The sequence below is a fragment of the Alosa alosa genome, chromosome 3, assembly GCF_017589495.1.
Source record: "Alosa alosa isolate M-15738 ecotype Scorff River chromosome 3, AALO_Geno_1.1, whole genome shotgun sequence".
NCBI lineage: Eukaryota > Metazoa > Chordata > Actinopteri > Clupeiformes > Clupeidae > Alosa > Alosa alosa.
Window position 1 is genome coordinate 30,282,182 of NC_063191.1, and position 25,544 is coordinate 30,307,725.

General features: G+C 41.5%; 2 protein-coding genes across 4 annotated transcripts; one reads left to right on the plus strand and one right to left on the minus strand.

The window, feature by feature from the left end:
- Positions 1-536: 536 nt before the first annotated feature.
- Positions 537-25,296, plus strand: cln5 (CLN5 intracellular trafficking protein). Of its 2 annotated transcripts, XM_048238630.1 has the most exons (5): positions 537-829; positions 17,829-18,003; positions 22,340-22,565; positions 24,459-24,964; positions 25,062-25,296. In XM_048238630.1, the coding sequence occupies exons 1-4, from the start codon at positions 723-725 to the stop codon at positions 24,944-24,946; spliced, it is 996 nt and encodes a 331-aa protein (XP_048094587.1). In that variant the 5' UTR covers positions 537-722; the 3' UTR covers positions 24,947-24,964; positions 25,062-25,296. The 2 variants fall into 2 exon arrangements, with proteins under 2 accessions (XP_048094587.1, XP_048094588.1); XM_048238631.1 differs by lacking the exon at positions 17,829-18,003 and having other exon boundaries at positions 712-829.
- On the minus strand, positions 2,458-5,056 carry LOC125291782 (zinc finger protein 862-like). Of its 2 annotated transcripts, XM_048238633.1 has the most exons (3): positions 4,791-5,056; positions 3,696-4,564; positions 2,458-3,496 (listed from the first exon to the last, which is right to left on the minus strand). In XM_048238633.1, the coding sequence occupies exons 2-3, from the start codon at positions 3,898-3,900 to the stop codon at positions 2,997-2,999; spliced, it is 705 nt and encodes a 234-aa protein (XP_048094590.1). In that variant the 5' UTR covers positions 3,901-4,564; positions 4,791-5,056; the 3' UTR covers positions 2,458-2,996. The 2 variants fall into 2 exon arrangements, with proteins under 2 accessions (XP_048094590.1, XP_048094589.1); XM_048238632.1 differs by having other exon boundaries at positions 3,696-5,056.
- Positions 25,297-25,544: the final 248 nt, after the last annotated feature.

Below are 25,544 nucleotides of genomic sequence, written 5' to 3' on the forward strand. Positions count from 1 at the left end.
GTACACAAAAAATGAGTGTCACGTCATTGACCCAGGGGCCAAAATCTCAAAAACTTGCAATACATTTTTTCTTTGGTATGATGTCACTAATCAACAGGAGAAGTGATAGCTATTAATCGAAAATGTTCCCCTATTGAAGCCTACTCAATTTAGTGTTGGGCGCAACTTTGACTTTTAATCTCGAAAAAAAATATGTTCCACTCCATCTACGGCGGTAGACATTTAGTAGCCTTATGATTCAGGAGGGTAGCCTATGGGACCAGTCATTTCTGTTGCAAATGTTTTGTCTTTTGGCTAGATTGACTGGCCTATTGGTCCACGAAACGATGTGCTAGTGTTTCATGGACACAATGCGAACTAATAAGTGTAGGCCCTATTCCGTGGACAAAAGGCGTTACGATGTAACATGGTTTCGTAATGAATATATAGGCCTATTCACAAAAGGCATTCTGTCCACGAAATCATGTAGATACTTAGCGCCCCATACAGAGCGTTCAGTGCACAACTTAAAAGTTGTTGAATCTTATGCATGGCAGCGTTTCGTCTTTAACTCAACCAAGAAGACATCGAGGAGAAAGGACTGAAGAGGCAATTAACCAGAATCTCGTGACCTGGACAACGTGACACGGATGTTTATTAAATTATACGGAAGTAAACGGAAAAGTCCGTAGCGAAAGCACCACTTGATAACAGCAAAATTCTCTGCCAATTCATCCCTTGATATGAAATACGCGTTGTTTTGTGCCTATTTACTTACTCACCTAACATTGGAGCAAGTAACGGAGTCACATCTTCGTAATGGGGAGAGAAAATGGCCAGTACCGTACAGGTAAGGCTAACGTTGGGTCATAACTTTACTAGCGTGTTAACTCTAGACGGGCTCTACTCTAACTTAACGTTACCGAACTCAAGTAGGCTACATTGTAAGGTCGGTGTTCCTTCTTGTTTTTCCACCTACTGGTTCCTTGCTCGTGTTAGAGCTACAGGAGTTGGCGTACATTCACAAAAAAGTTATTTAGGGCGGCGGATTTTGAAGTATAGTCGCATATCTGCGCCACGAGCACTACACACTACAGCCACTCCGACAAAAGACAAATTTTGCAAGCTATATCATTAAACTGGATTCGATCCTGCTATAAACAAACGTGCCTATAGCTTACCTATCAAGCTCCTTATCTCACGGAGCATTGGGCCATCCTTAAAAATATTTTTGTTTGCAGTAACAGCCAAAAAATATTAAAAATGGGTCGGTAGGTAGGTCAATATTTTTTTTTTTTCAAGATTCAAAGTAAAAAAAAAAAAAGTACAATTTTGGTCATGGTGATTACGTAGGAATGAATTTACACAAATGTGCATATCGTGACGTAACTGACTGGGTCTTCAACCCGTGCCTTCAGGCGCACCATTGCAAACCTCATTCTGATGCAGGTTACCCACACAGCAAAAGGACTCCGCGGCGGATCCGCCGCGGAGGTATGACGCCTTCCGGAACGGACCCGCGAAACGGACCCGTATCGGAGTCCATATGCTCTCAAGAACGGATCCGCTACGAAGGCGAATCGCGGACCCGCCGTGGCTCCGCACTGCATCCACTCCGCATCCGCGATTAAAACCTTACCTCCGCGGCGGGTCCGTTTGGGATCCGCAAATTGATACATACATCCGCCGCGGACCCGCAATGGACTCAAAGGCTCATCTGGCCCGGGTCCGTTTTGGACCCGTTTATCTCATTTTCAAAATTCCTTCTGTTCTTGCTGTAGGATAAAACTTGGCAACTATAGGATAAAAGTAAAACTATCACTAGGCTACTACAGCAATATAGGCCCTCGATTAATCTGCATTGCCTCGTATTTTTTAACTTAACAATACTGTCAATAAACCTAACAGAAAAGGTTTAAGTCAAGACATCAATTTACTGTACAAACGTGATCACTACTCAATGGAAATAGAAAATGGACATTTATGGAAAGTCAATCACCTGACCTGTTATTTCCAAGACCAACTAGAATCATTGGACAGTAACGGCTCGTGTCCATTATCGCGGCAAAGCCCACCGTGCCGCACATTCATCGTCATTTCCTATGGAGAGCGGCAAGGTGGGGTTTACGCTTCCGCAATGCACCTTGGGAAGGCGGGCCATTCAACAGAAGGAACAAGCTGGGCGTCAAAAAAGTTGGGCTCGGCTGAACTTTATGCAAATGAGAGTGGCTAACGCAAGGCGGTTAGCCAATGAAATGATAGCCAGTGAAGTTCGTTTCTTGCGGGTCCTACCGGAACGATAGTGCCGGAATTGAACAGTTTAAACTACACGCCCACAAGCGGCAACTGATTTCAGCCAATACACGCCCACAAGCGGCGACCGCGAAATGGGCTAGGCAAGCGTCTATGCGCCGCAATAATGGACACGAGCCGTGAGTTCGTCAATAACCCCCACACACACACACACACACACACATTGTATTGCTATCACATTGTACACGGTATGCGCTACGCTCTCCGATAGGTTGGTAGGTAGGTCAACAGGGCCACCTGCCACAGAGGTTTTTTACCAGCCAAATTTTTTTCCTGCCTAAAATAAAGGTGAACAACTCAGAAAATGCATAAGAATGGTTCTTGAACTTGTACAGAATACAAATTAAACTCCTGTCGAGTTATTAACCAACTTAATCTCATTTATGACTAGACCTACATAATGACTTACAACTGTATCTGACCTGGTGTGACAGGCATTTACTTGTAGAAAATAACAGAAATACAAACAGCCAATCATCTCACTGATGGTCTTATTTATTTAGTTAACACCCAACTGCAATTCATCACTGTTTCTATGTCACTGTAGTGTATCCAGGTTCAACATTTTTTTTGCTTTTCAAGACTAAGAGTCTAATATTTGACTGAGTAACATTTAGATAAACAACAACAATCATAATAATTAACAGAAACCAAACCATATTACACTGTAATGTAAAGGGTCAGGCAACGATTGAAAACCCCTTTCATAGAGCAGAGACTGATGTCTCGGAGTCCTCAAAAGAGGAGGAGCAGACACTCCCCTCTGATTCCTCCACCACTTCAGCAGCTGTTTTTTCCATGAGGCTGCTAGCATGCCACAACTGGACCACTGGGCTTGGATCAAAGTCTTTTATTGACGGAGAGGACAGGTGCACCATGAGCAGGTCAGACAGTGTCTCACACTTGAGACTAGACCGCCAGTCAGACTTCACCATCTTCGTCACATTAAACCCACGCTCACAGTCCGCTGTGGATGCTGGCATGCATAACACCAGATCCACAAGGTCTAAGATGTCAGGGCACGATCCTCTCAGCTTCCGGTTGGCTTCAGACCAGGTGAGTCTCTCCAAGGTCGTTGGCTCCTTGTAGAGGTAGGACTTGACAATGGTCCACTGGTCTGGGATCAGATCAACATCAACTCCAGCAGAGATCAATACTGGCCTGAAGTGATCTATGAGCCTCTCCACCTCTGAATCGCCAAAGTCTGAAATTATATGAAAAGAGGAAGTTTGTTTTTGTTTTTGTTTATGTTTCAAGACAAGAGGCTAATATTTTGACTATTTGACAAATATTTACAGTTTGATGGTTCTGATTTTATTGCAACAGTTCTAAAGCTCTGTAATTCTGTTGTGCATATACAGTAATACCTGTTATATTTTATTTTTATTATTAAAGATGCTTACCTGCATTATTTTCATTAGGCCATTGTTGGAAGCTCACTATCTTCGTATTGCTCAGGATTCCTGACCTGACATCACTAAACCTGTTGTCCATGCTTTCTGACAGCTTGTCCAGAAGTTTGTCTTTGTTAGCCATCATTTGGCTGGTGTCACTAGGGCTAAGCCTGACACCCTCGTAGCTGTTGGAATCCAACACCTTGCTCAGCATAGGTCCAGGTCTGTAATACAAAATGAAGTTGTAGTTTACAATTATTTTAAAGTTTTCTTTACATCAAGAATTTATAATTATATTTATCACAATACCATCACCGTGAACATATGTATATGGTTCAGTGGATACTGCTGTGAATGAGGTTATTGCTGTATCATTTGAATAAATCTTCCAAATACATGTGCTTAATCATGAGTCATTACAGCAGAGGGAGAGGAAAGGGAGGTCACATATTTGGAGGTAAAATAAAATTTGAACTATGTGTGCAAAGGCCTTAAGGGGAGGAACATTTTTGGAAGTGAAGCAATGATTAATACCACATTTTAAATTACAAACAGTAAGCAATATGTACCTGGATTTGTATTTGCAGATCACCGCCTGAGTGGAAGTAAGACAATTGTCAACATCAGCCACTGTCAAACATGACTGCTGCAGTGTCACTGACAGGTTGCCAAGATGAGTCAAGGTGTCATGCATGAAGCAGCAAAACTTCAGAGTGGCTCCATCTGTTGCCCACTTGCAGAATCCTTGTGCCTGGTTCCGTTGACTGGCATTGACCTTTTCAGTGTCTGGTGATTTGGTCTTTAGAACACAAAAACTTGGGGCCTGTTTTGCATTTCTGTATGTCTTCCCTACAGCTAACCCTTTCTGTTCATCAACCCTAAAAATACGAATGACAATTCACAGTTAACGTTAGCTTGATCACACATACGTAGCCTAGCACTAATAGGCCTACACTGTACCGTACGTACACACACAGGCACGTAGCCTACACACACACAGCTAAGTTAACACGAGTTAAGTTAACGATAACATAGCAGTCATTGCACTGTGTCACTGTGTTGTACTTTAGTTATCTACTAACGTTAAAGCAGGTTGGTACTTACTCGCACATCCACACGTAGTCGGAGAAAGGTCTCATCTTTCCGATGGCGTGTACGTTCCTAAACAGGAGCTTCATCCTCTCCAACTGCGATGTTTTCATCGAAGTAAGCGCCTTGACTGGCGTGTGGCGTGGCATTTGGCGTGTGCCAATTTCATGCCCTGTAGGTCAATACCAATGACTGACGGCTCATTCACAGTTGCATGCGTGGCAGTGCTGGAGACGCATCCCGTTCACTTCACATGGGCTTACGTCATCCGTTGCCGAACTGAATTGTGAGTCTGTTGCGTCACGTTGAGAAGTTCAGCTGTTGCTGCACCGACGGACGGCACCAGCCAATCAACACCCACTGGCATGCGTTGACGGAACGCAACTGTGTGTAGAAGCCCCTACAGCGCACCGCGGTCAAAGTTCAACCTGATTGAACTTAGACCATGGCACGTGCAGGAGTGGCAAAGTGCCACTGCGCTTTGCTCAGCGCAGCGGCAGACCAGTTCCTGTGTGTGCAAGCCATTGACTATAATGCGTGTAATGTGATGGGCCCTTGACCCGGTCAGAGCAAGTGCGAAGTGCAAGTTGCTTCAGTTTTGACATTATCCAGCGGTACTGGAGCTAGCTGATAACTAGAAGATAATTGCAGACAAGACGCCACCACCACCACTAGCAAATGTAAAAAGGAAATCTATATTTGAGAGAGCAATTGTGAACAAAACGGCTGAAAGAAAAAAAAGCGATAACGAGTCTAGAGTCAACAAACGGATGCGGCTGTAAAGCCGATGAACTATTAACCCGTGGGACATGTTAAGTATTTTTGTCATTTACACGACAGTAAAACCACAAAGTTAACGGGTCTTTATGGGCTCTTGTCGTCAGCATATTATGTGGCTAACACAAACAATTGCAGTTTTGTGGTCCTGGCTATTGGCTTGTAATCTTTTATAGTCAACGTCTCTTAGTTCTTATGTGCTGTATTTAAAATCATGCGCCTTCGGGCATTTGTGTAACTACAACCCTTTTGGAGGTGAATAAAGAACGTAGAACTAGTTAGCTAGGAAGCTGATGTGAGCGATTGTATGTATGTATGGAGACTAGAGCTCATATTAGTGCAACCTACACTAGCCTGGCTCGCTCTCGTGCATCTGAGTGTTCGCTCGTGCATGATTGCGCGTCCATGTTCTTGGAATGGGTGGAGGCAGGGCCAGCGTTGGAGGAAAGAGCAGTGTTTCCCACAGAACTGAATTCTATTTGTGGTGGTAGGTTTGCAGAATTACAGAAAAACAGTTTTTAGCAAATTAGTGCAGCGTGGTTATGATGCTAACCAGATTTAAGCACAATTTAATACAACCTGGAAAATCATTGTGTGGTGGTCAATGTTGATATTGTGGTGGGCCGCCTGCAGCCAGCCCCCCATCCCCCCCGCGCACAACGAAACATTGAAAGCCTTGATAATATTTGTCCGTTTTCCAGTTTTGTTCGTGCATTGGTCACCTAAAAAGTAGCCTAGTACAACATCCACATGCAATATACAACAACGCCTAATAACGACCTATTCATTTGGACGACTTTATACAGCCCTATGGGTAAAGTTACCATTAGTTTTGTTATAGTTCACTGTTGTGTATGCCTTTAAACAGCGTGTACGCTTTAACATCAGTAAACATTATTCAGTACAATCCAGATGTAATGCTAACGTTTTGACAAACATACCAATTTTGCCCTCCTTGTTCATCTGAAATAACTGCTCTTTTTATGTTTTATATCCATGATAGCCTTGAAGTCTTGAGTTGGTGAATTAGCTTAACATGGTGTACAGATAGTAAAAGAACACAAGTAGCCTATATCAGTGGTTTTCAAAGTGGGGGACAGGGCCTCAGCAAGTTGGAAGGAAAAATAAAAGCAACAAATAAATACATTTGAAAAAATGTAAAATATACCTATTACTATGAGGGTTGTTATACAATGCCATTATAATAATGTGACTCATATCTGAACATTATATTTCCCATGATAATGACTGGGAATAATAGTAGAGTGATAGCTCTCATATAGCAGAAAGCCCCAAATACAATTTTTACACACTGTATGCTCCATTGCGAAGTGCTTGTGGCTAAAATAATTATTAGGATTAGCTTAATGTATTTTTACATTTGCCGTTGTATTGTCGATGGGTTTAATAACACATCAAGAGGGTCCTTGGCCAAAACCTAGTAGTGTTAATTTCGTGAGACGAGAGGAAATATGTTCGTCAACAACCTTTTTTTTCATGACTGAGACGATGATGAGACGCCATTAATGTCCTGAGACACTGACTAAGACTATCTTAAGATGCATTATTGTTGACGAAAAAAGATGAGACTAAAATGTTTTGCATGAAATAAAAACTAAGATAAAATCTCTCTTCATTTTCGTCTACAAAATGAGAAGGCAGAATATCTAGCTGTTACGTTTTCAAAATATTCCGAATGAGTTCATACGCAACAGCTTTCCTGTAGGCTAGTCTACGTGCTGCTGCTGCAACCCTGTGGCTGCAACACGAAACTACATGGAACAAGAACACCGGAGATTTCTGCCAGAGTTAAGCTAACTACCTAAGCTTTATGCCACTGCTACATACCCAGAAGTTGAAGCTTCTCTCATATAAATTAACATCCCCCAGAATGTCCATACGAAAATGTTCAGCATGTAATGTCAGCTATTTAACTAGTTACACTGATGATGCAAAGTTTGCTAGCAAGTAAGCTAATATGGAAAGTTCGCTAGCAAGTTAGCTATGGCTAAGATAGAGAGTTTGTTTGGGGAATGTGTTGCGTTTGGCGCATATCGCCATCTAGCGTGGCGGAGTAAAACATTAAAACTCTGGTCTACGACAGTGTTTCTCAATAATGTTTTTAGACGAAGGACCACTTAACTAACCCTAGCTAACAAAAAAAAAAAAAAAATACAGACCTACTTCAACAGTATATTAGTCTACACAATAGGCCTACTCACTGAACCACCTTGCTTATTGTCTTTGCACTTTGCTTATTGTGTCAGAGGATTCATACTGTATGATTTAAACTGGCATATCTTACATAGACAGTGTTGCAGAACTGTTTGGATTTACATACAAGTTGGTTCAATATTGCAAACAACTCATCTATATTATATTTTACCACGCCTGCTTTCGCGGACCACGGGATAGCTTTAGGACCACACATTGAGAAACACTGGTCTACTTAATATCATGACAGTGGTCCAGTCAAGTCTATGGTCAAATCCCAGCCGAGCTATAACTGTAGCTTGACTTACCTGTGCATGTAAACGTACTGACTGACAAAAAATCAGAATGAGTAATTATAACAGACGAGTAGCCCTGTTGACACACAATTTTGTTGGAAAATTGAGATGTGTAAAACACTATTTGACGCAAATGGTAATCCGAAATAATTTGTTATAAAAAAAGAAGACTAAAATGTTATGACTAAAACTGACTAAGACTAAGATACCTTTAGTTTTCTTTTGACTAAAACTAGACTAAAATGATGAGACTTTTAGTCGACTAAAACTTGACTAACTAAAAAGGACATTTTGTCACAAGACTAAGACTAAATTAAAAATAGGTGACAAAATTTGGGGGGCCTTGTCGTGGAAAAGTTTGGGAACCCCTGGCCTATATAGCCCACAACTTCTGTAATTGCTGCATGCATTCGTTGTTATTCTCTCTACTGCTCAAACAAAAGGTGCGTGCATTAAGTTGATTTTGATAACTTTAGCCTACTAAATTGTACAGTAATTAGCCTATTGTCGAGCAGTTAATGGGATACTGTGCAGTTGGGAAGTTATGGTGGGCCAACTTGGTGTAAATACACACACAGGGGAAATTCTCTCTCGTTGTTGAGTTGCCTGATGGTACGCACCGTGGCCGTACACCTGCAGGCGCACCTGGGCCGCCATAAATAAGTCAATGTATGGGAAACACTGAAGAGGGTAGGACCATTTGAGTTGTGCATTTTCTAAATCTTCAGAACAGACTTGTCATAGTGTCACCCTGATATGACGTACTTTAGTGCGTAAAGTAGCCTATAATGTGAATGACTTGTTATTTTATCAAGGATTTCTTTCTTTTTGCAAAAAATAAAGTAGGCTACAATAGGCATTAATTAGTAGGCTAAATAGCAGCATGTTGAAATTATGTGCCAAATTGCGTTTTTTATTACAATGATAAAATTTGTAGGCTACAGGCCGGTGTGCGTTTTATTTGGAGACTTTGGTGCAAAACTTTGGTGCAGATGGATGATAAGTTTTGCTATGCAGTTACGGTTGAAATAATAGCCCATCCGCACATCTCTAGTGTGTGTGCCTTTCTCTCTCGCTCAGAGGGGAGGGGGAGGCTGAGGGGTCGATCAAGCAATGATTCTAAACTCTGTGGTGGATAGGATCTACAATTAGGTGTTAATTAATTACTACGCTAGGTCGAAGTACTCCCAAGTGCTATTGCGCCACACATTGCAGTTCTCCTGTTTATTCACTTGGAAAATAGCCACGTTTCATGTTGTGTGACCTTACACATTTTTATCAACTACTCGTGCAACTGTATTTAAGTAGGGAAAACGTGGATGTTTTTGATTACTGCTATCTTCCTCTCTCTATGGCTACGTCTGAGCCCGCTAGCATAGCAACATGCTAACACATTTGCGCCGCGCACCAGAGCGTTTGAGTGCACGTACCGACACGGGAGAGGTATGACTCAACTCGTGAAAGTTAAGGTAAGAACATATTACTACTGACATTAATTAGGTGGCGTGTTCCTTTAAGTTGCGACCCGTATATTTTTTTTAGCGATCAAGATACAGTGAGCTACATGTTAAGACACGCGAAGTGCCTGTAGGCCTACTTGTGTCGAATATGCTGATGTTTGGCATTACATTTGTGAAATCTTCAACTCCTGATATCACCTTTCAAAGTACTCGACAGGTTTGGCTTTGACAGGGGTGCCGGAGTCACCGCCGTCTCGCTATCCGGCAAGATATTCTTTAGTTACCGCTATTTACGGCTCCCATTGACTTCCATTCAACACATGTTAACAAAACATCAATTGGCTGAGGGAGCCACGCCCCCTTAATTATTGTTGCATCAAACTCAGATCAGGGTTGACTAGAACTGCAATGGTATCATAGCTGTAAGACTGTCTGTAAAAGTTATAGCCCAAGAGGCTCTTTTAGAGAGCCACGGACTTGATTTCATTTAAAATCACTGGGCCATGTCATGTAAGGAACATGGTACTGCAAAAAAACGGAAACATAGCCTGCATTGCAGAGCCACTTCAACTTTATTAATTTATGGTGAATAAATGTTACACTACTGTGCAAAGCCCCATGCTTTTCTGACGTGACGATGCTAGCACGTTAGCAGCGGAAGCTAACTATGCTAACGTTAGTGATCCACAAGTCTCCTCCAAGTGACAATCATATTATACACAATGCTGGCAATGCTGAGAACAATTAACATCCTTGTTTATCCTACTTACATCGAGTTGACTGTGTGGCTTAAAGGGCCGTTCTGTAACTCAAGTCATTTCTTCGCCAATTTCTCACTTTTGATGTCGCATTTTTCTTTATGGAACCCCCCCTACAGCTTTGGGCTGCATATTTCACAACCGTCTCTAGTGCATTTTCGCCCTGCTCTGTTATGATGAACATCTAGAAAATTAAGCCATCTTATAGCTAGCTTGCATGGCTAACTGGTGCTTCAAGGAGGCATGCATCCAGAGAATTTTAAGTATTTTTTTTTTTCCTCGCTCATTCTCGCTTTTCACGGGACTTTGGGATTCAGACATTACCGGGACGTAAGTGCAGGTCTTGCAAGGCTGGTTTTCTGCTAGAAGACGGTAGGGGGAGCAGGCCACAACAGCACAATGATTTCTAAACTGTGTTTTTAAGTTGAAAATGTTGTTTCCCCTTTAATCCACAGATGTGGTGGAGCACTGTTTTGTTATGGTTTTCTATGGAGTAATCATTTGCTTAAAATAGTGGAGAGCTGGGAGGAGAGAATTTAATCTAATTGAACATAATTACAGAAAACTTAATCAAGATTGAAAGGTGTTATGTGTTAGTGTTGCGTTAATCCCACATCGTCGTTTGGCCGTCCTTTTCAATTCACATCACTATAAAATCCCATTAAACCGGACAAAAATCACGGCTCCCAATGCATTTCTATGGAGCCGTAAAGTGAAGTTGACGGAGTATGCCTGCCTGCGCGGAGCTACTGGACTGCCATTGGCTCTTCTGCATTCGATGGGCGGGATTTTGCGATCGGTCAATTATGCGCTTAAACTAATGCCGCTGACTTATGCCAACAACTTTTTTCATGGCGGTTGCTTTGTCTCAATTCAAGTGTGAATCCGTAAGCTACTTCAAATATTCTGGGTCATAGCCTTCTTGCGTTTACCGCTAAAAAAGAGCACTTACTAACTGTCCCCCCTACCAGCTCCTCCAACCCCAGCACAAATAATAGATTAACCAAACGTGACAGTACAACGAATTTTTGCGATACTGGGTTGGAGGCAATGGCGTGGCTGTGCTGGGCCCCGGTGCAAGCACCTCCCAACACCAACCCCACCCCCCTGCAACATAAACACACACACACACACATAGTTGCATGTGTGTGATGGAGATTCACCAAAATGGTCAGAAAGAGCCATGGACAGTGGCTACCTGACTAGTCATCGCTACCACCTGTTAAACTGAATTCCCCCAACTTCCGAAACTGAAACGCAGATAACGTATACCCATAGAACAATTAAATAGCCATCAAGGAAAACACAGCAACTCATACGCGTGGCGCCTACACAATGACCACACAATTGCTTAATTTAGCCTAACAGTGTGGCGCAGCGGTCAGATAGCCTTCCACAAAAAGGTCACGGAAAGTGCACCTCACATATGCCTACTCCATAAGAAAGCAACCTGTAACTCACCCACTACGGGCCTTTTGTTCAGCGAAGTCATTGATGATAAATCGTTGAAACCCAACTATCTGGCTCTGCTGTTCTCTATGGAGAGTACGGCCAATCCACTCAATCGTTCTTGTCCCATGCTAGCCTACTCCTTAGGTAGGACTTAACGTCAGCATTGCTGGCATCAATGCCAGCAGCAACATTTGAGGTGGGTTTTTTTTTTTTTTAAAAAGAAAACTATTCAATTTAGATTTAGCCTCATCCAGTTCTGGCCTTTCTTTTCTCTTCTGTGTGTCACCTTTATGCTTACTAATTGCTGATTGCATTGATGATTATTAAGCTACAACACATCCAGAAGTAGCCTCACAACGTAATGTTATCATGAATGACAGGAAGTAAGATCATTGGGATAAACACATTTTCCTCATTCCCAGCAGGCCTTGTTCCTTTGTAAAAATGGACAATATATAAAGAAATTGAATAAGTTGTAGGTAGTTTTTTACTTCTAACTCATGTTGTAGCCTATGTTGTAACATCTGGATACATAGCTGCCAACTCTCACGCATTGGCCGTGAGACACACGCATTTGATTAGTCTCACACGCCACACCCCCGATTTCTCACGCTGAAGTGTCAACCCGGTCGGTCAGATTCCTGAAAAATGAGTTTAGCCTATCTATAGATCTACCTGTTGAGCCACGGTTATGCTTTCAGAGACGGTAAGAGGGTTCAAGAGCACCCCCTGTCTGTGGAATTTTCTAAATTTTCTCTCATTTGCGATGCTACTTCAGAAGCCATCCCAGGAGCATTCCCCCCGCATTTCCCCGGCTTCAGGTATGCTTTGAGTATTATTGAGTATTTTTCACGCTGAAGTGTCAACCTGGTAGGTCAAATACCTGGCAGATGAGGTTCAACTAAACTAAACCTATACATATGATATCACACATCATTTGAACGAACGGAATCTAAGCTTTCCAATGATTAGCGCCAAGTTGCTGTGATAAATGGGTCGCGAGAAAATCATCATTGAACCGACGTGCAATTTAGGCTAATCATATTTGCATTTTGCACACAGTGCACACCCATTACTCTCGGTTTAATATCTCACTAACCCTTCACACAACACATGGCAAACCCAATATCACAATAAACAGCAAACCGTACCGAATACGAGGATATAAAGCATGCCTCTGTGCAATAAGTGGTTCTTGAGTAATCCGGTTTTGAAATTGCAACACATTTCTACATAGCCTCATTGGGGCGAAATTATAATGTATTCTAATATAAACAATTTGTCAGTAGGCCTACATACATTTTTGTAAATTGCTCAGCCATAGATTATCCCACTATCATGTTGTATATTGTCAGGTTCCAGCCAATCCCACTTAACACAGTCCACACAGATAAATGAATATATTTATATTGGCATGCTCCCTAGTGACATTAATGCAAAAATATGAAGAAAATCAAATAACGAGACACAAATATTGATATAAAGCCTGACATAAGCCATATGCGAACATTCACATCATGCAGGTATGGGTACATCCTGAAAAAGGAATAGCATGTAGGCTATAGGCTATGGCCATTACAATGACCAATATATTATCTTAAAAAAATAAAAATAAGCGAGTCTGACCTGAATTTAGAATTTCTTAAACTCTTACAAAACACCCACCCACTTTTTAAAATTGTTAGTTTGGACCCCCACACACACACTTTTGCCGTGCGAAATACCAGTGCTGTTTTCATTGGATTCTCCCATTTGCGCGTAAATCGCTCAAACTTTTTTTTTTGACGCATTCTCCCATTCCGCTTCTGTCACACACACAGTGACGAGCGCCAAATCCCCCACAGTGTTGAAGAGATCAGTCATCCCCCTCACTTTTGATAAGGCAAAAAGCCTTATAGGTATGCTAAATAAATAATAACCTATAGGTTTACGCTAGGCACTCTGTTAGATATCTGAAGCCAGTTTGTCTACTTAGATACTGTAAATCCTCAAATTATGGCCGGGGTCTTAAGACAAAGTACAGGCCTTTAGGGGCAGGATTGTATTCGAGACAGCCCTTTATTTCTCCTTATGCGAGTTTTATTTTGAGACATGCGTTTCTTGGAGCGGCATACTGGTAGGCCTTCAAAAGCATGACATTTTCGGTTTAGTTTGATATTTAATTTACTTTTGGACTGTTTGATTATATTGTTAAATGTTGGGACTGATGGGCACTGAAATCTGGGGAGGTATTTGATGATCACTATTATGTATGTAGTTGAAAGAGTGTTGGGATTTCAAACAAACCTTTCATGCGTTCATTGAAGGTCCGCGGTGCTATAATGGAAACCTTATTGTGTAGCCAAGTAGCCTATATATTGAGTTATTTTTAAATTATGCACAATTTACTTTTTATTAATTTCGTAGGCTGGCTTTATTTTGTTATATAGACAAATATATAGACGCTCTGGAAATTCACAATTTCGTTGCCGTTTTTAAAAAAAAAAAAAAATAGTCCAGTATTTCTTTCGAAATTGAAATGAAGTTTTTTTTTAAACGGCGACGAAATTGTGAATTTCCAGAGCGTGTTACTTCACACTCGGCAATCGATTCCTACGGACTTTCCCTTAAAGACGCCAGCTGCAGCAGCAACATTTCCGGAAAGGTACTGGCTTGATGAAATTCATTCTGGACTCTCTATCTGACCACATAAAGACCTCGGGATACTTCGGTTTGGCTTTAGGGACCCTCTACTCACTACCACGTAAGTGTAATGTTGTTTGGAACTGTAGAAGAGGTATAAAAATAGCGTTTTGTAGCGGCGAAATGACTTGCCCTGGTCACTTCCAGGCTAATGAGTTTTGACTAAAAACGGCAAAATCAAACTTTCTCAAAACACATCCGAATGACATGATTTTGATGTCAACTCAACGTATATACTCCCAATCATCCGTAAATTGATCTAAAGTGCATTTTACTCCGGATAATTCCTTTAATACATGTGGGGCCCAGGGGCCCGAAAGTTCATAATCTGTCCATGCCTGGTCCCTACACCTGAGGACCACTGATGTATGTTTTTTTTACTGTACGGTATAATGCTGAATGAGCCAAACAAAAATTTCCGCAGCAAAATTTGGGTTGGCCCCACCAAATCTCACTCCAAGGTTTTTTGAAAAGTTGGCAGCCCTGGGATATAAACACAATGCAAAAAATAAAGTCACCATGACTAATAGTTATAGGGCATCAGACTGGTATAAATAGCTGTCAATCCCATTGAAAGAGAAATACTGTAGTGTGAGGAAAAAAATATTGATATCTGACAACTGCCGATGTGATCGCAGCTTATGTACGATGTTATGCGATGAGCCGGAGTACTGACAGGAGGGGGCTCATATCGGGGGTGTGGAAGTGGGCCCCCTGCACCGCACCGGCTGCACCGTCGGTAGTTACGCCCCTAGTTGGTAAGTGTTACTTCTTACGTCTTCTGTAATAAACTAAACTGGTTAAAAAATCCTATTTGGGAAGCATTTGGCTCACCGCCCACAGCTAATCCACTGTTTGCAATTTTGGGCTATAGCGTATACTGGGGCAAGTTCAAAATCGGGCATATACGGTTCAAAAGTTAATTGCATTAATGCAATGTCAACTTTGACCCTTTGAACTTTGGCTGCCATAGACTCCAATGGCAGAGGAAAGATGTGTAATAAATATAGCTGCAAGCAGCAATGTGGGGGCCTAGCAGAGCGCTATAGCAGGAATGGCGTTGCCATGGCATGAGCAAGCACTCACAGCAAGAGGCCAAATTACACCAATGTCCTTTTGCATTCTCACAATCAGCTACCATGTCCCTCTACCAAGTTTGGACTTCATACACCAAAGTGTTGCTGAGATGTGAGCTCACTTTCTTTATTACAGCACCCCTAGAGGTCAAATGAGACCACTTTCCTTGCATGTCCTCACAATCAGCTAATATGTCCATGTATCAAGTATGGACTTCATACAACGAAGCGTTGGTGAGATATGAGCCCACTTCTTGTATTACAGCGCCCCCTATAGAGGCCAAATGATGCCAATTTCCTACTGTGTCCTCACAATGAGGTACCAAGTCCCTGTACCAAATTTGGACTTCATACATCAAAGCGTTGCTAAGATAGGAGCTCACTTCCTGTATTGCAGCACCCCCTATAGAGGCCAAATGATTCCAATTTCCTAGTCATCATAATCAGGTAACAGGTCCTTATACCAAGTTTGGACTTTTTTACACCGAAGCGTTGCTGAGATACAAGCCCACTTCCTGCATTACAGCGCCCCCTATAGAGGCCACATGATGCCAATTTTGTAGTGCGTCCTCACAATCAGATACCAAGTCCCTGTACCAAGATTGGACTTCATACATTAAAGCATAGCCGAGATGTTAGCCCACTTCCTGTTAGGTGGCATCGTCGACATGTGTGATTGGCTGTCACGGGCAAATAAACTTGAAATTAAAAATTCTGACAAGTATCGTTTGTGCGGCTCGGTCTGAAGATCATCATCGCCAAGTTCTGTGAAAATCTAATGAAATTTGTAACCGCTGAAACTTTTCGTAGTGTTTGGACCAAATCCAATATGGCGGAGAGTGACGGGATAGGAGTCGATGAACTCGGGATGGTCCAAGGACACAGACACTACCTCAATTGTGAAATCAGACAAAAGAGTCAAGGATCACACGCATGAACGCATGTCCAGCATTGAACTGGTGGTGGTGCTAGAGTGTTCAATGTATATGCATAAAATTTGCTGTGAGTGATTGGGACAGTGTCGTGACTAATGGTATCGAGTTTTGTTATGTGAACTCAAAGTGCCACGGAGATGTTAGTCCACTTCCTGTTTGGTGGCTTCATCACCATATTTGATTGGCTGTCACGAGCAAACAAAAATGAAATTAAAAAATCTGACCAGTATCGTTTGTGCGGCTCGGTCTGAAGATCATCTCCTCCAAGTTCTGTGAAAATCGGATGAAATTTGTAACCGCTGAAACTTTTAGTAGAGTTTGGACTAAATCCAATATGGCGGAGTTCCAATATGGCGGAAAGTGACGTAATAGAAGTCATTGAACTTAGGTCAGTCCAGGGATTCCAACAGTGCCTGATTTGTGAAAATCGGATGCACCGTTCAATCTTCACATGCGTTAATGCAATCCAGTTTTGACCCATTGGTGGCGCTAGAGTGTTGGGCATAGAGTTCTGTAAATTGGTGAGAGTGATCATGGGACAATGCTGAATCAGTGTACCAAATTTCATAATTTTAGACCCAGCGATTCAATTTTCGGCCAGATTTTGACCTGTTGGTGGCGCTAGATGGCTGGGTTTAGAGGTCCGTAAATAAGTGTGAGTGGTCAGTGGAGTGTCCCGAAACTTTCTGCCAAAAAATCTGAACTTTTTAGCCAGGTGTTCTATGGGCTGCCAAAGACTCCAATGGCAGATATATAATAATAATAATAGGAAAAGCTAGTAACTCAATGGGTGCCTTCGCAGCTTCGCTGCTTGGCCCCCAATAATAAGAACAAATAGAAACACAATGGGTGCCTTCGCTGCTTGCCCCCCCCAAAAAAAAATCCCGGGAGTGACACCCACAACCCCCAGTTTTTTTCATACTGTGGCCTTGTGGTGGGGTGTTGATGGCCTGCCACCACCGTTAAAAAAAAATCTAGAGGAAACACTGTATATTATATCGGTATGACGATATTGTCTCAACTACATATCGATTTAAGAAATATATCGGTCTTAGTCGTAATACCGATATATCGCCCAACCCTATGTTAGTTTGCAAAAGTATATATTTTTATAAGACTTTTGTCCGTGGCTGTAAAGTAATGCTCATGGCGTATATATGAAAAGCTGATTTCAAATCTGTCTAAAACAACTTGTTTATGAATGTCTGACAACTCCTGCTGTTGTGGTAGGCTATGAGCACAGCGTGTGCACGCCAAGGAAACCAGTATGTGGGGAAACCAGAAGGCACACAAGACCGGTAACGTTAAACCTAAAGGTTATTTTGAGATGCACCTGAAAACCCCTGTAATTGATTCATGTATCCTTGTTGCCATTAACTTTAATAATGATTTGTGTGTGACAGGCGCTTTGATCGACGTCCAGAAGTGGATCCGTTCTGCCAGGCGTTATATCCCTTCTGTCCCACTGGTGACAGCGACAGTCGGATACCTTACATGCGAGATTCTGATATTATCTCAGTGTTTCGACTCCAAGCTCCTGTGTGGGAATTTAAGTATGGCAACCTATTGGGGAAATTTGTAAGTAGCCTGTCGATTCACCCCTTACTCGTTACTCTAGTAACAACTGAAATGTTTATTTCAACCGCCCTGGTGCCAGTGCCTCATCTAGAAGTTCTGCGCATTTCGACCAAAATATGTCAGGTGTTGGTGCCCGAAGTCGGGCAAGTAATGAGGAATTTCCAACAACAGCGCGGCTCAGTTCGGTACAGTACAGCACACAATTATTTCTGTCTCCATTGTCAAAATTGGCAAACCATGCCAAAACAACCGAGCCGTGCCAAGCTCCTTTTTGGCTCATTTGGCAGTTTTTGCTATGGTAATGCCTGGCCTGTTTTGCTTCTCCACTGGTAACAGTACTCTTAACTTGGTAGGTTGGTAACTTGTATGTTGAGTCGCGTTGCATACAGTTCAGTGGTTTCAGTGGTTGCTGCTAGTGATTTGTTTTGGTTGGCCAACTGAGGATTAAAACATGTTCATTTAACAATTTTGTAACACGTAAACCTATTAATGTAAATTAATGCATACCTTCATGTCATATAGACCCTTTTACTGTTTATAAACAGTGATGGATGTGTGCGCAGCATGGAGCCGGATGTTTTGATGCATTTAGGCAGAGCCTGTTCACTCCCTATTGACTGTCATTCATCAAAACTGGTTGTAGTTTACCCATAGTTTCCATAGGGGCGTTGGTGAGTGAGTCCCTAATGAATGGGAGTCTATAGGGCTAGAAGGCAAAATTAATTTTTTCACTTGCTTATCATCACATTTTAACCTCACATTTTATTGTTGTTTCCACAGTAGCCACTCTCTGTTGGCTCCCTGGCTTTGTTTAAAAATATAAATTATTATCATTTCTTAAAAATGAATATTAGAAGATTAAAACATTTGCACAACAGTGTTAAGCTTTAATACATCCTTACGTTATAAACTTGTGGAAATATGTAGCCTGTAGTCTATGCCGTGTAAAATTTGTAAAAACATGTTTTTTTGAACGTGTCATAGGCTGTGTCACTTTTTTGCGTCCCTTCTGCCGTGGCTTGAGTGGACAAGCAAGCAATGTTGTCAAACTCCCCAAAACGTCATGGAGTAGGCTAAAACAGATCAATTTAATAATCAATTATGCTTGGACGAATGTTTGCCTTCACCACCACTGCCACTGAATTATCGGTGGGATGTCTGATCTGCAGCAAGAGGACACACAAAATAAGTATAAGTATATACTCTTTTGATCCCATGAGGGAAATTTGGTCTCTGCATTTATCCCAATCCGTGAATTAGTGAAACACACTCAGCACACAGCAGGGTTGTGCACAATTCAAATTGCAATTCTGCTTCCTGTTTGCTACCTCAATTGAAATGCAAGTGCAATTCAAGAATTGAATTGGAATTTAAGAGCCAGTTTCAATTCAATTCTGGAATTTTGCACAAGCCTGGCACACAGTGAACACACAGTGAGGTGAAGCACACACTAATCCCAAAGCAGTGAGCTGCCTGCAACAACAGCGGCGCTCAGGGAGCAGTGAGGGGTTAGGTGCCTTGCTCAAGGGCACCTAACACTCTGCACAAAAGCAGAATTAAGACATCCGGGATAAGTTACTGAGCTGCGCTCAATGAATCCAAAACAAGAGTGTACAGGCTTAATTGGTTGCACAAAGACCAAGCCAGGATGAGCAGACACGGATTCATCAAGCCAGGTGAAACCTATCCTGGATAAGTGCGCGCTCACGGCTCCCTCAAATAGACCCCGCCACCGATCACAGATTCACTGATTCACCATGGCAACTAGAGCGGCTTCATTGCTTCTTCTACGGTGTAAAGTAGGTAGCGATAGCCTTTTTTACAATTGCAACTAGTGTCGCGACCACCACACGCGAAATGGTTACAGCGCTCCCATGGCGTCACATTGTAGCATGACAGGTCGGGAATGGAGAGTATGTAAAAGTTAATTAATCATCACAAACGTTTAAATAATGACAGTGGGTCTAGTTATATGTGATAACAATGTGTAGTGGGCAGTGGAATAACTATTGGTTTCTGTTTGTGGTGACTGCTGACTGAGATAAGGGATGAGATTAAATAGATCCTGGAACTTAGCCTGGGCTGGAGCAGGCTAGCCACAGAATAAATAGCCATCGCTTATACCATAACATATCCTGCTGCCCCCTATCCCGCTTTTGTGCAACCGGATCACGGATAAATTGAGCCAGGATAACCAAGATATCCCGGCTTAATCCCTTATTCTAGTTTTGTGCAATAGGCCCCTGGCCTGTCATTCAATAAAAACGCATTGGCTAACCCTTGATTCAGGTGATGTTGATAAGCTTATTCAGACCAATAGGCTGAAAACTGCTTGTATTTAAAGGGCTTACATTTTTTTTTTTTTTTTTTGGTCAAAAAATGTCTCTTTTGAAAGTAAAGGTTGCGGACCCCTGGGTTAGTCCATCAACTGTACATCTGGAGCATAATTTAGCAACATTTTATAATATTAAAGCTGCAGTTGGCAAGTCTGACAGATTGAGGGGACTTAGCCAAAATCTTAAATGTTTACAACTCTCATGCCCCTCCCCAACTACCACCGAGCACCCTCTCATCGAGTTTGTGCTCGTCAGTGCGCACCAGACTGCACCAGAATGTGATTGACAGTCAGATCTCACACAGCCCTGCTCTGATTGGACCAGAAGAACCGGGAGCTATGGATTTTTGCAAACCAAATAACAGGCTCTAGGTGGAGGTAGAAGTGCTGATTTATGTTGTTCTGTCGGAGCATAGTGTTGGTTTCAGTGAATATGATAAAAAAATCTTGCCAACTGCAGCTTTAATATGACATTGAATATCGATAAAATATCATTATTTTCATTATATTAATTATTTTCATCATAATAATTATTTTTCTCTTAATCTCAGTTCCTTGTGGGGCTGGGTACAGCAACTATATTGATTATTATGGAAGTTACTGCCTTTTGCCTTGGCACGACTCTTAATTTGTTGGCAGATAATACAAAGGCAGAGTACAGTAACTTCCAAATAAGTATGTCCATAAAAAAATTCTAGCAGCGGTGGCAATAATTCTGGAGGGTACTGTATGGTTAAATCAGTTTTCCCCTCATGGTACAGACCAAAATGTATTAGGTGTACAATTTTTTCACTTATATCCATAAAATCCCATTAATTTCAATGGGAAATTTACTCAAGAGGCTGTAAAAATATTCAGCTGTGAGTTTGGAAAGTCCATCAGACATTTGTCATATGGGGGCATAGACAAACAAAATAAAAGGTTTGTTTTGGTGCCCACTCATGGCACCGACTTCTCCGCTGGCTCATGGACTAATGAACAAAATTAAAAGATCCCTCAACTCTTATTATACATAAGAGGAAGCAAGCAAGGACTTAAAGTGAACGTGATAAAGAAAGGCATGTATGGTGTGATGTCGTGTGATATGTGTTTCACGGTACGAGTTCGCCTGAAATCTGAAGTATTTCCGAAAGTGGAAGATCCACTTCGAGGGACAAGCTCTTCACCTTCTGCTGTACCGCACATTTTTTTGTATAGTCTTTTAACAAAATGCTACTAGTCCACAGTGTATCCAGGAAACTTCAGGCTGAGCAGTGAATGGAACAGCTGTCATTGGTAGGCTACATGCTGGCACATGGTCAGACAGAGTGCTTGATTTGTTTTGTAACAGAGCGTTCTGGGTGGAGCACCATTTTAATATTGCTTGATTTGATCGTGGGAAGCCAAAATTGCAATTGTGATTAAAATTCGATTAATTGTGCATCCCTAATGTCTGGTCCACCCTAGTTAATGCTGTGCCATTATTTGAGGTCTTGATAAATCATATGGGCATGAATAAAATTTGTCAGCATCTAAAGAATGTGGTAGCAATGCAGCATATGACCTTTTGTGAACTCTGAACCATTACCCCTACTTGCTAAAGTATTGCCACAAAATAATTTCTTTGATTGGTTGTTTGCACCCATTTTGTTGTGTGAGTCAAATGATTGAGTAAACCATTTAAGATATGATATTAATAAGATATGAATCGTTTGGCACTACAAACAACATCAGTTGGTGCAGTTTTGAGTTAGGCTGAAAATGGATTCACAATGAAATAGCTATGTAACTGAGGTTTGGGGGAAATGGTGTTACAACAAAATAAATACTCTACTGAATAGGCTCAAAATACACATCTATGCTACTATAGAGAGGGTCCCTGCATGTAGCGTTTTCAGAGAAACTTTTTTTTAAAGTTAAGTTTAAATATATTTTAACATTTCAACTCATGTCCAACTAATTCAGAAGTGTTTAATTGTATTTCATTAAGGTTGTGAAAAACTATACCAATGTATTCCACAGCACATCATGCATGATGCAATCGGATTCAGCAGCACAGAGACTGGGAAAAACTACACCATGGAGTGGTATGAATTGTTCCAGCTGGGAAACTGCACCTTTCCTCACCTAAGGCCAGGTGTCAGTGCCCCCTTCTGGTGTAATCAAGGTGCTGCATGCTTCTTTGAGGGGATAGATGATATGCATTGGAAACAGAATGGAACTTTGGAGAAAGTGGGTGAAATCACAGGTTGGTTTTATAATTCTTTATACCTATACCAAACCCATGTTGCGCATGAATGTAGAATTGCACATAAAGAGTTGAAGTCAGAAGTTTGCATATACCTTGGCTAAATACATTGAAACTCTTGTTGTTACTATGATTGCTAAGGTGACATGTGCAGTGGGTAAACCTAAGTCAGATAACTTGACATCACGGGCGTCGTAGAGGGATGAAAGGTCCTTTTTCCAAAGTCCAAAATGGTTTAGTCCAGCTGCATGGCCAAGATTCATAACTAAATTAATTTTGTTTATGATAGTTGAGCTAGAACTGCAGCGCATTACTAGAGCTGCAGCGCAAATTGTAGTGCTGCTAGTGTAATATGTCTCTATATCGGGTACATCAGAAAAGAAAAGATAGACAGGAGAGAGGGAGAGAGCAAGGGAAAACAACTGTTGACAAACATCTTTCCAAAGGTGAGCACAAACTAGTGTTTCATGGTGCACCGATAGTACATTTATTTATTTACGATACATTATTCATTCACAAAGAAAATTTGTGTGCTTAAAGGTTGGATGTTTCCTAATTTGTTTTAATTAAATGGGAACTATGCAGTTTTTTTAGCTTAAAGGGACACCAGGCAACGTTTATGTGTTAATTAATCATCTTCGTAAGTCTGTAAATGACTCATTACATGGCGAATGAAGACTCTCGCCCGCCCCTACTGCCTGTAGGAAGAATATCCTGCTTGCAAGTTCGGTGTATCGTACCCGCCGACCTTCAGTCTCACAAAGTCTCAGACATCGTGAGAAGCAGGATCAGTTTACATCCTGCATCCCCAGCACAGAGGCAGGCTAACGAAACGCTAGCGATCGTTGCAAACGTGTGTATAATGGCAAAGCCGGCGAAGAAGCAGCGAAAACCCTTGACGGAAGATGCAAAGGAAAAGAACTTCTGACCTAGCGAGGGCTCGCACACGTATCGACACGTACAGACGCTAGGGGTGCTTCGTAGAGAAAAAGCATCAGGCTTGCCTGGTGTCCCTTTAATTTACCTTAACTGAACAGCTTCGGAGTCATTGGAATGGTTATATGACTTTTTTCACCACATGATTCAGTTAGTTCATGCAAGAGAGCTTTGGTCAAACACTGACTTTGCACTTTGCCCAGCAGTTGCTTCCATAAAGATTTTTTTGGTCCCTACTAGCTACCCCCTAAACACATCCTTCCCTTGTTTTATCCTTAATATATTTGTGCTCGTTAGGCTTTATGTAGAGAACTCAAATATAGGCAAAACCCATAATTTCCTTTTGTTGATTACATCAATTAGACATATAGTTACTGTATTATGTAAAGCATTGTTGTTATATGTGAGTCTTCAGTTACCACTACAAAATCTTTGCAATAGTCATATCTTCTTTGGAATCTCAGGGTTCCCAAGGGTCATGGGATTTCTGTAATGTCATGGAATATTTATAAAATCCCCTGGCTTTCCATGTCTGGAATAGACATCACATTTGGGTCAAGATGTAGCAGTTTAACAATTGTAATTAATAGAAATATATTTCCAGACAGAATTTGTGTATATCTGGTTATTAACTTTGAGTGGTTGTGGTTAGCCCAACTTTATTTAGGCCTATTCAATGCCCATTTATTCATCTCCTGCTCTAAAAAAAAGTAAAAGATTCTTGAACACTACACAGCTGCTCTGAAATCTTTGGTCGGTATATTGTACTATTTATACTATTATTTATTTTTTATATAGCAGGTCATGGAAATTCAGGATTTTTTGTCAGGGAAAGCCAGGGAAAAGTCATGGAATTTTACATTTGACTTAGTGGGAACCCTGGAATTTTCAAAACTGTGTGAATGACTGAATTGCTTTTACTTCTGATGACATGTAATTGTTTTTTTACATTGTCAGGTGACCAGTTCAATGACATGGCTCGTTGGGTCCAAGAGGACAATGAGACTGGGATTTACTATGAAACCTGGACTGCACGTTCTGACCCAAGTGTGAATGCAACTGTATGGTTTGAATCCTATGACTGCTCCCAGTTTGTGCATCGAAGTTATCGAAAGCTATCCGAGTTGGGTGCTAAGCTCACAAGCAAAACGCAAACAAACTATACTAAGATCTACTTGTACAGTGGAGAGCCCACCTACTTGGGAGATGACGATACCATCTTTGGTCAAGCCTCCATGAAATCTCTGGCTTGGGACATAAGGAACTTCTACCATGCATTTCAGCCCCATCAGTCTATTGTGGATACCATTATTAGCATCATTGATGTCTATGAGAAGTTGATCTTGGAGAAAAGCTTCTATTTGTTCTATAACTTCCAATATTGGCACCTGCCCATGAAGCCACCATATGTTCAAATCACGTATGAGGAAATTCCTTTGCCTTGACTGAGAATCAAGTTAGAAGTGAGGTTTTACATCTTATATGTGCATATCCATGTCATCGTTTTTATTGAACTTATGCACTGTGAATATGTTGCATTAACATTTATTTCTTTGGCAGCCCCTGTATCCACCCCCACCTCAAGCCTTGTCTTGGAGCCTTGGATATGTGCATTGTCTATGTCTAGTCAAAGAGTGTTGAAACCAGCAGAGAAGGCCTCACAATTCATAGCTAGTCTTATCTTTGGTGTGCTGACAGAACAATACCTAAGGTTAGCAAGCTAGTTCATATTAATTGTTCATCTTGGAATGATTTGGCAATTGTTGCCATGAAAAAAATAAATGCATTAAAATTTGCCTGTGTCCTTTTGCCAATCAACTCAAAATATGTATGTATGTGTGAAAGCATTTCTGAGAAATATCAGTCCATTTCTAATGGACAATAGACTCAAGTTTACTCACTTTACAAAGTCAGTCTAAATATTTGAATGACTATACCTACCTCTTTATATGCAGCTGATTATCAGTGCCAGAAGAAGCAAAATAGGCCTAGAGCAGGTGTGTCAAACATATGGCCCAGGGGCCAGATCAGGCCCGCCAGCAG